This window comes from Neodiprion lecontei, chromosome 2, assembly GCF_021901455.1.
Source record: "Neodiprion lecontei isolate iyNeoLeco1 chromosome 2, iyNeoLeco1.1, whole genome shotgun sequence".
NCBI classification, from domain to species: domain Eukaryota; kingdom Metazoa; phylum Arthropoda; class Insecta; order Hymenoptera; family Diprionidae; genus Neodiprion; species Neodiprion lecontei.
The window spans coordinates 41,926,847-41,939,624 of NC_060261.1; the positions used below are offsets into that span (position 1 = coordinate 41,926,847).

The window sequence follows — 12,778 nt, forward strand, 5'->3', positions numbered from 1 at the left end:
TGCAGGTCAAATTTCAGCCCTAACAAGCGAATATTGTAAAGAATCACAAGTCATACTTTATAAAGAGAGCTGAATGAAAACTGTTTTACTTTTCTGTTTTTTTTTTTTTTTTTTTGTTGTATAATTATCTATTTCTTTATTTTTGAAAGTTTGCAAAGTTTTATCTTTTATAATAATTTACAATCAAATAATACCTAGTAATTATACAAACCTATTACAAGTAGGTAAGATCGCGGTATTGTACTAAAATTTACAATAAATGTTGTGGATTATATTTAATTAAATTTTTTGAAAAACTTACAATGTCGAAAAAAATAAAATAAAACAACGTACGTGAGTTCGCAGAGAGTTTGACAGTAGCAAACTTACATATCATCAGTTGTTAACTGAAGGAGATATGGCTGAACACACTTCGATTGTACGTTTAGGATATTTGCTTAATTGCAAGTAGCACCATTGCTACGGATATTTAAACATAGCTTCACACGGTGAGCTACTACTAATGATGCCAACGAGATAGCTCATTAGCCAAAGGCAACTGGAGGGAAATTTTTTTTTTTTTTTTCTTTTTTTTTGTGTACCGAGACAAAATATATTTAATTAATACATTTTAAAAAATTCATTAATGATCATAGCTGCAGCGTGTGAGCGATGTTTGTTTCTTAATTTAAAATTAAAAAAATGTTTTACAAATCTAAAAGACACATGTCACAGAAGAGAATAATATTGTGCCTAATGTTCCACGTGTATAACAAGAGCTGATGTGCTCGGTTATTTAGCAAACATCACAATTTCGTGAGAGAAATATCCTCAAAAAACACCGAGGCATTTTCTCTCAAAGCAGGAAAAACCTCTTTGGGTTTATTTCCTGCAACTCACTTGTGGTGAGTCCTATTTTTTTCCTTTTATAATCTATTTATTGGCAGTCCACCCTCGCCATAGCGAGGCTATGCTAGCTGCTGCACTTGTCACAAGTCCACCGGCCACACTTTGGTTCACCTGCATGCTTGCCGATGATTGCTGGCCCATCATTCCCCCTGGAATTGGCACCATCATCTCCGGGCAAATAACATGTGGTACCTTGGCATACAGATAGGCAAAGTTTAAAATTTACTTTGGACTTCTAGTGAAGCTCAAAGCATGGTACAAATTCATCACTCAGAACAAAGCAATACTCACAGCCTCCCATTCCCAATTGGGAGTGTCTTCCTCGTCATCTGAAGCGGAGTCATCGCTAGCTTCTAAATCCGGAATCAGTTGACTTTGCATCAGCGCAGCAGTTGGTAAATCCGTTTCGATTGGACCAGTTCTAATCAGAGATGCACAAGACATAGTTAATCGAATTTACGTGATCTTGAATATAAACAAGAATACTTTGAATATTACTCCGAAGTGTGAAAATGAAATGGTAGCAATCACTATAAGAATTTTTCGTTGATAAAGAATGTGATTCACCTACGAATCATCAATAGTGCTTAATACTTACCTTCCAAGATTGCTGATGTCAGTATTGAGCAAGTGCATAATGTTCTGCAATGTGTGGGTGGGATGTAAATACGAAAGATTTGTATTTTGTGTAAAACACAAGTGCAGTACATTGCTATTGAGCCTGGCCACTTTTCTGGCAAACTTTTGGTCCGTCATTTCATTGCTGCAAAAATCACTGGAACACAATAACAAACAAAAAAAATTGGTAAAAAAAAAAAAAAAAAAATTGGAAATGAAAATATGCTATCTATCATAATGTAGTTAATAGAAAATTTCGCCAATCTCAAAAATTGTGAAACAAACCTATAGGGCAGTTTATATGGTAATTTTACATCCAGGTAAAATCCCAGAACATTAACGAGTTGTGTTGTATAAGTCAGAGCTGCGCTAATATTGTAGCCCGGATTGTGCATAGCGTTTTCTTTGTTTCCTCCTGGTACACCATCTTTGTTGGCCGCCACTATAAATTATGAATTTTTTTAATTACCTTTTTCTCGAAAGTCTTAATGCAAATTTTGCTGTCTCAAATTCGGAGAATCGCACAGATTATACAAGACTGTTACTTGTGTTAAAAGATTGAGGATGTACTCTAAGCGAGAAATTGAAAGTATTGTGAATGTCATAAAATTTTTGGAATCACCCTACAGTTTTTTACAAGCTCAAAGAGAACAATTTTGTTCAATATAATGTAGAGTACGTACCCCAAACCGAATAAGCAGAATAATCTCCGGTTCCTGGTAAAGTTGGGGCTACAATGCAATGTTGCATTTCCAGGCTATTCTCAGTGTCATTAACCCACCTGCCCCTAACGTAAGATGTCCTGGAAGCATCTGCAAGTGCGCAACTTACCAAGTCTCCACAGACACTCTCATCTTCGCTGCTGTATAAACTTTGAAGATGAAATAATGACAGTAGTTTTTATATTTCTCACAATTTTTACCTGACAATGAGTGATTAAATATAATGTGAAAGACTATAATATCATTGTGTAAACAGTAATCATACCTTCGGCTGGGCTTTATCTGCGATATGGGAAAAATATAATCAATCAATTGTTGGGTAGCCATCCTAACAACTTTTTTGTGCAACTGCTTCTTTCTTTCAACAGCTTCCCTTTCCTTCTCTTGCTTCGCCTTTATTCCTATTACGTATCGTTGCAATTTATCTACTCGGTCCTCATGCCTCGGCAATCTTAATGCCAATTGCGCATTAACATCTTTAAGGATGTTTAATCTTTGATTACCTAAAAAATAAATAAAAATATACATGCTATTTCTTCCGACACTATTAAAACTCAATACCGCCATGATGTACGGCAAATACAGTATTTAAAATTTATCACTTCGCAAGATGTCGACTAACAATCTTTTCAGCTCGTATTCTATGAAAAATAAAAGGTCGAAATGATTTGATACCTAAATATTTCAACATGTTATTACTGTTTGATGAAGCGATTGCTTGAAAAGAATTTTTATTAGGAGAATTTGATAATATCAGGGTTTTTTGGTGGCTAGACACCATGAGTCTGCAACATACTTCACCTAAATCTTGCCTATGCAATACCTGTGTTTATATTTTGCTTCGTCTCATTCACCAAAGACTGGACTAGCCTGATTCGATCTTTACAGGTCTTGATATCACATATCTAAAAGCAGAACAATAAGTTATAAGAAACTGTTTTTTCATGGGAATGTATATTACGATATTGATAATGAGTTACTTAATTTATATTACCAGTTTGTCCTTGTATTTAATTTTTTCCAGGGTTTTCATGCATTTTTCTTCAAGCTGGGACTTTGCGGCTTTCAACCGTAGCAACCGTAACTGTTTATCCGCAAACCTGAGGAACATGAATTAGATTATGAATAACGTCGGTAATACATACACATGACCGTTCTCTGAATTACTAGTCAATATTGGACAGCAAAATTATCCAGAATTTCAGCGATATACCCAGCAATTACTACAAGTCAACATCTTTGCAACAAGAGTGATAAAAGCGTCTGAATCGTTTGATTCAAGTGTAGTTAAAAGCAATAAAAGAAAACCGAGTAAAGCAATTAATTCTGCAAACTAACATTGACTGCAACGTAATCATATCAGTGCGTTTTGACCCTAATGCGCATATTTTCTGGAGACGATTTATGGCATGCATATTATGCATGAAGATTACAGGATCGGAGAAGAAAGAGTATATTTAAAATAAATAGTGCAATAGGAAAAATCTGATGTTGTTCTGAAATGATATCATGTAAAATATGTAGCTCAGGCAGGTGACTCATCACACGTTGATCAGAGCCAAGCAGAGAGAAATTTAACATAAAGAAGATATTTTGTTGAGATCATATAGGTAGGTTTTTGGATAAGTTAACAAATGATTATTGTAAATCTATCACATCGGATAAACAAAAGTGAATGATGGATATTTGGATAAATTGGTGGTGATAACAATAAAAATACTGTGTAAAAATAAAGGGAAAAACAAAATATGATACAATAACAATACGTATGGCGGGGTGCATCTTTGCACGAGCCGACTGTACCGTTCAGAGTAAACAGAAGTTGAATGTACGAAATCCCCATTGTGAATACAGTGTCTACAGTAGAAAATTTTACGGGTATTGTAGCACAGCGGACACTTTAGTAAATTGACGCTCAGACGGCTGACAACGACTCCCAATTCGGATGAAAGCTGAAAATCTGCGGGCGCTGCACAAGATCCGTCAGAGCTGCTTGTCGCCATAACCGAAAACAATGAGCCTCGTTTCACTGTTGCCACTCATCAGCTGATCCGATGTTTATCACAATTTAATTCTGTCACTCTTCGTAGGTTTTTTTACGAAACTGCCGTTTATCAACACATCTATTTATTTGGAATAGAAAATTTACTTTTCTACAGGTGAAATACACCTCGACGAATAAATGTCAGTCAAGATCAACTTGAATTTCGTCTCGCACACGCCATTACTGCATCGTGAGAGCAGCTGATTTCTTAATATTACTTACGACGCGCCTGGTCGCTAGTGTCCGTGGCTCGATGACACACATAACCTAGAAATCAACACATAAAGCTATACACCTTGTTTTCGTACTTACTATGTGTTCTCGTCGTTTCAGATGACGTGAAATGATATTTTTACTCGCTAGTTTTTAAATATCACCGCTACTCTAACAAGTACAAGGTATAACCGAATTGTATGACTATAGCAAATCGCTATATCGTTAACATTTTCTATAGCAATTAAAACATTTCGTTAGCAGGTTATAATCACGACCTAACGATCAAAAATTTTTCTATTCTATATTTTTTTCCAATGCTAGCCTGAACCAGCTAAATATTAAATAAGACCTCGACTCATTTTTTTCTTCATGTCTACTTACACTTCAATGTAAATTTTTGCAGCACTTCGTTCCATGTTCTGTGCTTGATGGGTATTGAAAATACTCTGTATTGACACATATGACAAAACGGCCTTGTTTTAGGTACGTCGACCCACGAGTCATCATGACATCGATCATCAAACTTCATGCCATTTCCGGAGCGATGGACGAATCCCCTCCGTGTTATATACTCCAAGTCGACGAGCTGAGAATACTCCTTGATTGTGGATGGGATGAAAATTTCGATCAGGATTTCATCAAGGAGCTCAAGAGGTGAAACTTCTCTCCTGATTGTAATTAAATTGCAAAATATAGTTGTCACACAGAGGTGGCTTTTGTTTCGGTATCAGAAACCTGACCTACCCTCTCATATAGGTTTTAAAATGCTAAACATTTTGCAATTGCAAAGTTATGTTTTTGCGACACTTACTACCGTTGTACTGTCCAAAAAATATTTATTTTAGGACCATTCTCGTTTATCAATAGTTGGAATATTAAGTACAATTTGTTTTAATTTATCCATTCGTTACCTATGGTTATTATTTTTTTAGACACGTTCACCAAATCGATGCAGTATTACTGTCATACCCAGATCCATTGCACTTGGGTGCTCTACCGTACTTAGTGGGAAAATGTGGCCTTACTTGTCCAATATATGCTACAATTCCAGTCTACAAAATGGGCCAGATGTTCATGTACGATATGTACCAGGTGAGCATTCAACAAAACTATTGAATGTATTCAAACAATAACCTTGGTATGTTGAAAAATAACATTCACTTAATTTCCTTACAGTCTCGTAATAACATGGAGGATTTCGACTTGTTTACGCTAGATGATGTTGACGCTGCATTCGATAAGATAGTTCAGCTAAAGTATAATCAGAGCATCTCAATGAAAGGTAAAGGCTATGGAGTGACATTGACGCCTTTGCCAGCAGGCCACATGATTGGTGGAACTATTTGGAAGATTGTTAAGGTTGGGGAAGAAGACATCATTTATGCGGTTGACTTCAATCACAAAAAGGAGAGGCACTTGAACGGATGCGAATTGGAAAGGCTGCAACGTCCCTCCCTGCTAATTACTGATGCTTTTAATGCTATGTACCAGCAAGCCAGGCGGAGAACTAGAGACGAAAAGCTTATGAGTGAGTAGCTTCGGCACTGAGAATTTCAGTCTCAAGACAACACACTGCTTGATAAAAACTTAACATTGATTTCGTCACCAGCAAATATTCTACAAACTCTTCGAGGTGGCGGCAACGTTCTGGTAGGGGTAGATACAGCTGGCAGAGTACTGGAGCTGGCGCACATGTTGGATCAACTTTGGCGAAATAAGGAATCTGGTTTGCTTGCCTACTCGCTAGCACTTCTCAACAATGTTAGTTATAACGTTGTCGAGTTTGCCAAATCACAAATCGAGTGGATGAGCGATAAATTGATGCGGAGTTTTGAAGGGGCCAGGAACAATCCGTTCCAATTCAAGCATTTACAGTTATGTCACAGTATGGCCGAACTCAATCAAGTACCAAGTCCTAAGGTGTGCAATAAAATTTTTTGCCATTATTAGGTATAAAGTTGGAAGCATATTTATATCTAAAATAGACTAATTCACTCATACATTAGGTTGTTTTGGCAAGCACACCTGACATGGAATGTGGTTTCTCACGAGAACTCTTTTTGCAATGGTGCAGCAATCCGCAAAACAGCATTATACTTACCAGCAGAACCTCTCCCGGTACGTTAGCGAGAGATTTGGTGGAACACGGTGGAAACAGAAACATCACGTTGGAAATAAAAAGGCGTGTCAAATTGGAAGGTGCTGAGTTAGAAGAGTATCAGAAAAAGCAAAAGTTAAAGCAAGAACAAATAAAACAAGAAGCAATGTGAGTGTGATTCAGGCTGAAAATTATTTTCAAAATAACTATGTGAAAGAAATTGCCATAGTTACTTGGAAAAAAGTAGCATTAATAATGATACAATGTTTAACACGTTTTTTCATCAGGGAAACAGCAGATGTGAGTTCAGAATCTGAGGACGAAATAGAAGTTGGTGGTGCAAAAGGAAAGCACGACTTGTTGGTGAAACAGGAAATCAAGCCAGGCTTTTTCAAGCAGAGTAAGAAGCAGCATCCAATGTTTCCATTCATAGAAGAGAAAATCAAAGTGGACGAGTATGGGGAAATTATCAGGTGTGTAGAAAATTTTTGCAACAAACTACATTACATAAATTTTAATCGGGACAGTATAATCGTTTGATCTCTTATCGACAATGTTTTAGACCAGAAGACTACAAAATAGCTGAAGCGACGCCTGAAATGGAAGACAATAAAGAGAACGTTGAAATAAAACAAGAAGATGCCACTCCACAGCCAGAAATTGCAGCAGACATACCAACCAAATGTATTCAAATGACACGCACAGTTACAGTCAATGCTTCTGTGACGTACATAGATTTCGAGGGTCGCTCTGACGGTGAATCTTTGCAAAAAATTCTTGCACAGCTCAGACCCAGACGTGTTGTCTTGGTCAGGGGCTCCCAACAAGATACCGAAGTTCTTGCTCAACAGGCTCAGAACGCTGGAGCAAGAGTGTTCATCCCTGGCAGAGGAGAAACCCTAGACGCCACGACTGAAACACATATTTACCAAGTGCGCAATTTCTTTCCTTTAACATTTTTGCATGAATTGAACGTTGTCATTTACATCCTTTTGATTGTCAACTACTTTTGGGCTTGTAGGTTCGTTTAACAGACGCATTGGTCAGTGGATTGAATTTCTCCAAGGGTAGAGGAGACACAGAGGTTGCTTGGATAGACGCACTGATGACCGTTCGCGATCAAATACGTCGCGATGCTGTTGCTGATACAGATTCTTCAGAAATCGTTGATCAAGCGGACCAAATACTTACCCTTGAACCTCTACCGCTCAACGAGGTATTAAATTTATTATTTCATTAATCAAGTTTGAAAAGAGCGTCTTTTGTTTTATATTTGCAGTATCCGTTAAGAATTTTTATTTCTTTTGGTGGAAAAGCAACTCGGTACTTTTGCGTTTTCTTCTGTTATAGGTTCCAGGACATCAAACGACTTTTATAAATGAGCTGAAATTATCTGATTTCAAGCAGGTATTAAATCGTAGTAACATTCCGTCAGAATTCAGTGGTGGTGTTCTGTGGTGCTGTAATAACACGATTGCAGTTAGAAGGGTAAGTACAGTTCTTGGAACTGATTTCTATATATGTACTTTGATTTTAGTAAAAAAAAAAATCTTTCATTAGCAGAAGAAGAGCTGTATAAAATATTATTTATTACGATACTATACTATGGCAATCGTTACAGACAGTTTTCTGTTTACAGCATGAGGCAGGTAAAGTGATCCTCGAGGGATGCATTTCCGAAGAATATTACAAAGTGCGAGAGCTACTGTACGAACAATATGCAATTGTTTGATTAAAGAGTTTATTTGATTTCTAATAAAAATAACGAACTGAAAATTACCGTAAAAAAATATGTTCGCCCATTTTACTTTCATGTTCTGATAAGAGTACATTCAATGGACAGTATTCTGGAACTCCAATTTAACATTGATAATCACAAGCTGAAACATCAGTTCAAGATTTGTTATCAGCACGCATACATCAAAATCTAATCCGAGTCCCTGCACTTCGACTGAAGAATATACTTTATTATTATGACTTGAGTTTAAGGATACACATTACTTCCGAAATTATCTGCCGAAATATACAATTTGTCTAATTTGAGGAGTTTGCTAAAAAGGAGGACAAGTCAATACACAATGAAGAAAATACAAGTTCTGGGTAATTTGTCATTCCTGTTTCAGGTATATTAAACATTGTCAAACAGTTATCGGTTGTATTCGTATTTCTTCAAATTCTTTTGCAACTGACAGAGATGCTAAGTCGTATATACACATGAAGGATTCAGTGTAAGACTCATTTTAAATGGCTTACGATTGTATAGTGAGCCTCGCCGACAAGTTAGGCTATTCTGGCACTGAACCCTTCATATTATCTTCATATAAACCGCGTCAGTTCGTTCATTTGCGCAGCTAGCGCCATCTCTAACACAAGTATGTTTGTTAGGGCAGGTTAGATTTGCTTAAGTATTGAATGGGCTTAAGGGCTTTTCGTTTATAACGGGTGATACTTCCTACCAAAACAAGGTTCCACGAAGTATAATTTCTCCCAAATATACTTCCCACATTATCCTAAATACCGTCATAGTAAATCTTCAAATATGCAATCGACATCTAGCCTTCAAGAACCCTCGGAGACTACGCTGAGACATGCAATTCTTCAGTTGATAGAACCAGTAGTCTTTAATAATTTGCTACGAGATTCCAATGGCAAATACTTATGGAAATTCCTTGACTGGAATCCCAATGATCTCGCTGAAAAACTTGGAGATTTAAAGCTGCCATTTAGAATTGGTTTCAATGCCAGAACGACGGTACAGGAATTCAAGCATTTGTATTCTAGTACTTATGGATGTACCAATATTTCAGACTTTTTCGTACTTTTAGGAACCACAATGGGATTTTAAATGCGATGTGAAGAGCATGACCATGAGAAACTTTCTTCAAAATGTTGGAACTCTAGTGGAGAGTAACGAGTGGCAGTACTTTGATTACAAGTATATGCATGAATGGTTTAGTCATCATCCTGAAATACTTTCATCATTTGATTGGAAAAGGTTTGGGTTCGACCAACGGGGTGAAGATTCCACATTGTGGATTGGAAGCCAAGGAGCACATACTAATTGTCATCAGGACACTTACGGCTGTAATCTAGTGGCTCAAGTACATGGAAGGTGACTAACGATGCAGCGGTATTATTGACCTTGTTTAACACTGATTCTTTGCTGATACATATAACTATCTGTGCTATGATTTTCTATCAAGTACAGAAAGCGATGGCTTTTATTTTCACCAGACTCTCACAACAAACTTCAACCGACAAGAGTCCCCTATGAGGAGTCAACAGTTTACAGTAGCTTTAATTTCTTTTGCCCATCAAAAGATGATGAGGAAGCTCTACTAAGAACTGACCCAAAAGCAAGAATGGTAATACTGGAACCTGGACAGGTATTACTGGTCCCTAATGGATGGTGGCATTATGTCGAATCCATTGATTTAAGCATCAGTGTCAATATATGGATTCCACTAGCAGCAGATTGTCACTCCAGAGTCGGCGAGGCTCTTGTTAATTTGATAGTCAAGGAGATTGGAAAAGGATTCATTCCTACTTCTGATAAAACACTTGACGCACCAAGTGAGGCTGTGAGATTAGTAAGAGCAATCTCTTTCATTGTTTATGAGTCATTACATACAATAAAGCTGCCATTTCTGAATTGAGACCGTACTGGTTCATTGTTGAGCGCATTTGCATTGAATATATTTTGATTTCAGATACAAACATGTATTGAGAAGTGCAATGTTGAAAAAGACGATTCACCATCAGTTAAAAAATTTAAAGAAACTCGCTGGTCAGCAAAGGAGTTGGTGGAACAATATTCTAATTACGTAACACTCATTCCTGTATTAAAAAATGAAGAATTGCAAGAATTGCTTTCAAAAAATCGAGACAGATTCCCAGACATTAAACACAAATATTTGGAAATGAATAGCTCCAACCAAAGCTCGGTGCATCAACAAATAAGAAATGACGTAGTTAATGCCCTTTGTCATCCTGATGTTATTGAGAAAGTGACACACCTCATCCTACGCTCAAGCCATCTGAGGTGATCTAGAACAACTAATTATACGTTACGTGTTATAATTGTACTGAATGATTAATTTCTCCTGCTTTGCATGAAATTATACTCATAAATGCATAAATTGTCTAATTATGATTTCGACCTCGAAAAATTTAGTGAATATCGTTCCCACGCTGTTTTAGAAGTCTGTTTCGCATTCCTAGAGAGCCAATTGGTTTATAGAGATTTGTACAAGTAGATTCGGAGACGAAAGAGTTTTGCTGAGAAAACATTATACTATCCCCGTTGGATTTTTGGTGAGAATTGTGACCATTCTGAAAATCGCGAGAATTATTTCTTCGATGCACTATTCCGACGTAATTTGGCGAGATGAATCGATTACGCACAGTCCGAATACGCTGCAAGCAGTGAATCAAGAGTTACAGTCTAAAAAATGAAAGGTTTTCTTCGTAATTCGGCTGCTGTTGGTCCTACATTCTTTTTGGCAACCTTTCTGTGTTTCTGAGGGTCCAATTCGTCGGGCAACAGTTACGGCCGGAAAACGTGTCATCCCTGATGGGCAAGGAATATGAAAAATTCATAGCTACGAAGCTTTTGTTTCAGTTCAGTTACAGTTTATTCAATATGCCTTATTTCTAGTGCATATATGCGAGTATCAGTGTATAGTACTTCAACAAGTAGCCAAATAATATGTAACATAAAGTGAAACACAACGAAAATATAAGGCAGAAAAAGTGCAATATACATTACTTTAAGCGGCATGCGAAAATGATGGGATAAAATAGTTATTTTTGTAGTTTGTGAGAATAGCCAAAGTCCTGTCCTACGCACAGGTGCAATGTACATGTGCAGGATACTGTATATATGATGTTGTATTGTTACTATTGCATGTATCCTGTCTTACATTCAATAAATGAATAATACCCCTGTGTACTCTTCATGTTGTCACAGCTGTTGGTACCATGCCACTTCAATTGCTTTTTTTGCGAAGGGTGACACGAATCTATTCTGTGACGAAAGATGTTTTGGTAACAGAAAAGTAAGGCTAACCCCTTTGTATTTTTGGCAAAAGTTTTCGCGATTTTGAAAAGTGCTTGAACAAATTCTTTCTGGCACTATTCCGACGTAATTTCGCAACAGGAATCGATTGGGCGCAGTCCCAATCCGCTGCGAGCAACGGATGAAAAGTTTCAGCCAAACAACCGGTATCCGAGTGTTCGCCATTTTTCAGCGAGTGCTCTTTCCCTCGCTATTTCTCTGCTGTTGGTCCGCCGCACTTTCTGCTACGTTTTCTGAGTTCCTGGGGGTCCAATTAGTGAGAGAAGGGTCGTGAAAATCGAATCTCAGACCATCAACTTTTCGCCCAAAAAATAAGTAGGGCTAACCCCTTTGTATTTTTGGCGAAAATTTTCGCGATTTTGAAAAGTGCTTGAATAAATTCTTTCTGGCACTATTCCGACGTAATTCTGCGAGAGAAATCGATTGGGCGCAGTCCGATTACGATGCGAGTAACGGATAAAAAGTTACAGCCAAAAAACCAGTATCCGAGTTTTCGCCATGTTTCAGCTGGTGCTTTTTCCCTCGTCATTTCTCTGCTGTTGGTCCGCCGCACTTTCTGCTACGTTTTCTGAGTTCCTGGGGGTCCGATTAGTCAGAAAAGGGTCATACAAATCGAATCTGAGACCAAAAATTTTTCGCTCAAAAAAAAAGTAAGGCTAACCCCTTTGCTTTTTTGGCGAAAATTTTCGCGATTTTGAAAAGTGCTGGAATAAATTCTTTCTGGCACTATTCCGACGTGATTTCGCAACAGGAATCGATTGGGCGCAGTTCCAATCCGCTGCGAGCAACGGATAAAAAGTTACAGCCAAAAAACCAGTATCCGAGTTTTCGCCATCTTTCAGCTGGTGCTTTTTCTCTCGTCATTTCTCTGCTGTTGGTCCGCCGCACTTTCTGCTACGTTTTCTGAGTTCCTGGGGGTCCAGTTAGTGAGAAGAGGGTGATAAAAATCGAATCCGAGACCAAAAACTTTTCGCCCAAAAAATAAGTAAGGCTAACACCTTTGCTTTTTTGGCGAAAATTTACGCGATTTTGAAAAGTGCTGGAATAAATTCTTTCATGCACTATTCCGACGTAATTCTGCGTGAGAAATCGATTGGGCGCAGTCCGATTACGGT

The 12,778-nt window shown here is 37.6% G+C and overlaps 3 protein-coding genes across 8 annotated transcripts; 2 read left to right on the top strand and 1 right to left on the bottom strand.

Moving 5' to 3' along the window:
* Positions 1-432: 432 nt before the first annotated feature.
* LOC107225260 (beclin 1-associated autophagy-related key regulator) lies at positions 433-4,265 on the bottom strand. Its single transcript, XM_015665668.2, has 9 exons — positions 4,032-4,265; positions 3,223-3,328; positions 3,052-3,133; positions 2,494-2,731; positions 2,190-2,377; positions 1,792-1,948; positions 1,487-1,663; positions 1,180-1,309; positions 433-1,080 (listed from the first exon to the last, which is right to left on the bottom strand). Exons 1-9 carry the CDS (start codon positions 4,229-4,231, stop codon positions 913-915), a joined length of 1,446 nt encoding a protein of 481 aa, XP_015521154.1. The 5' UTR covers positions 4,232-4,265; the 3' UTR covers positions 433-912.
* Positions 4,266-4,332: 67 nt separating this feature from the next.
* Positions 4,333-8,362, top strand: LOC107225259 (probable cleavage and polyadenylation specificity factor subunit 2). Of its 4 annotated transcripts, none has more exons than XM_046732717.1 (11): positions 4,333-4,462; positions 4,972-5,142; positions 5,421-5,580; positions 5,665-6,016; positions 6,098-6,408; positions 6,495-6,754; positions 6,874-7,059; positions 7,149-7,518; positions 7,608-7,802; positions 7,937-8,074; positions 8,226-8,362. In XM_046732717.1, exons 2-11 carry the CDS (start codon positions 4,994-4,996, stop codon positions 8,316-8,318), a joined length of 2,214 nt encoding a protein of 737 aa, XP_046588673.1. In that variant the 5' UTR covers positions 4,333-4,462; positions 4,972-4,993; the 3' UTR covers positions 8,319-8,362. The 4 variants fall into 4 exon arrangements, with proteins under 4 accessions (XP_046588673.1, XP_015521153.1, XP_046588675.1 ...); XM_015665667.2 differs by lacking the exon at positions 4,333-4,462 and adding an exon at positions 4,497-4,670; XM_046732719.1 differs by lacking the exon at positions 4,333-4,462 and having other exon boundaries at positions 5,001-5,142; positions 5,705-6,016.
* A 597-nt stretch (positions 8,363-8,959) lies between these two features.
* On the top strand, positions 8,960-11,542 carry LOC107225255 (HSPB1-associated protein 1 homolog). 3 transcript variants are annotated; one of them, XM_046731514.1, is made up of 6 exons: positions 8,960-9,051; positions 9,143-9,338; positions 9,412-9,698; positions 9,795-10,176; positions 10,297-10,628; positions 10,843-11,542. In XM_046731514.1, the coding sequence occupies exons 3-6, from the start codon at positions 9,448-9,450 to the stop codon at positions 11,039-11,041; spliced, it is 1,164 nt and encodes a 387-aa protein (XP_046587470.1). In that variant the 5' UTR covers positions 8,960-9,051; positions 9,143-9,338; positions 9,412-9,447; the 3' UTR covers positions 11,042-11,542. The 3 variants fall into 3 exon arrangements, with proteins under 3 accessions (XP_046587470.1, XP_046587468.1, XP_046587469.1); XM_046731512.1 differs by having other exon boundaries at positions 8,967-9,338; XM_046731513.1 differs by having other exon boundaries at positions 8,967-9,338; positions 10,787-10,984.
* Positions 11,543-12,778: the final 1,236 nt, after the last annotated feature.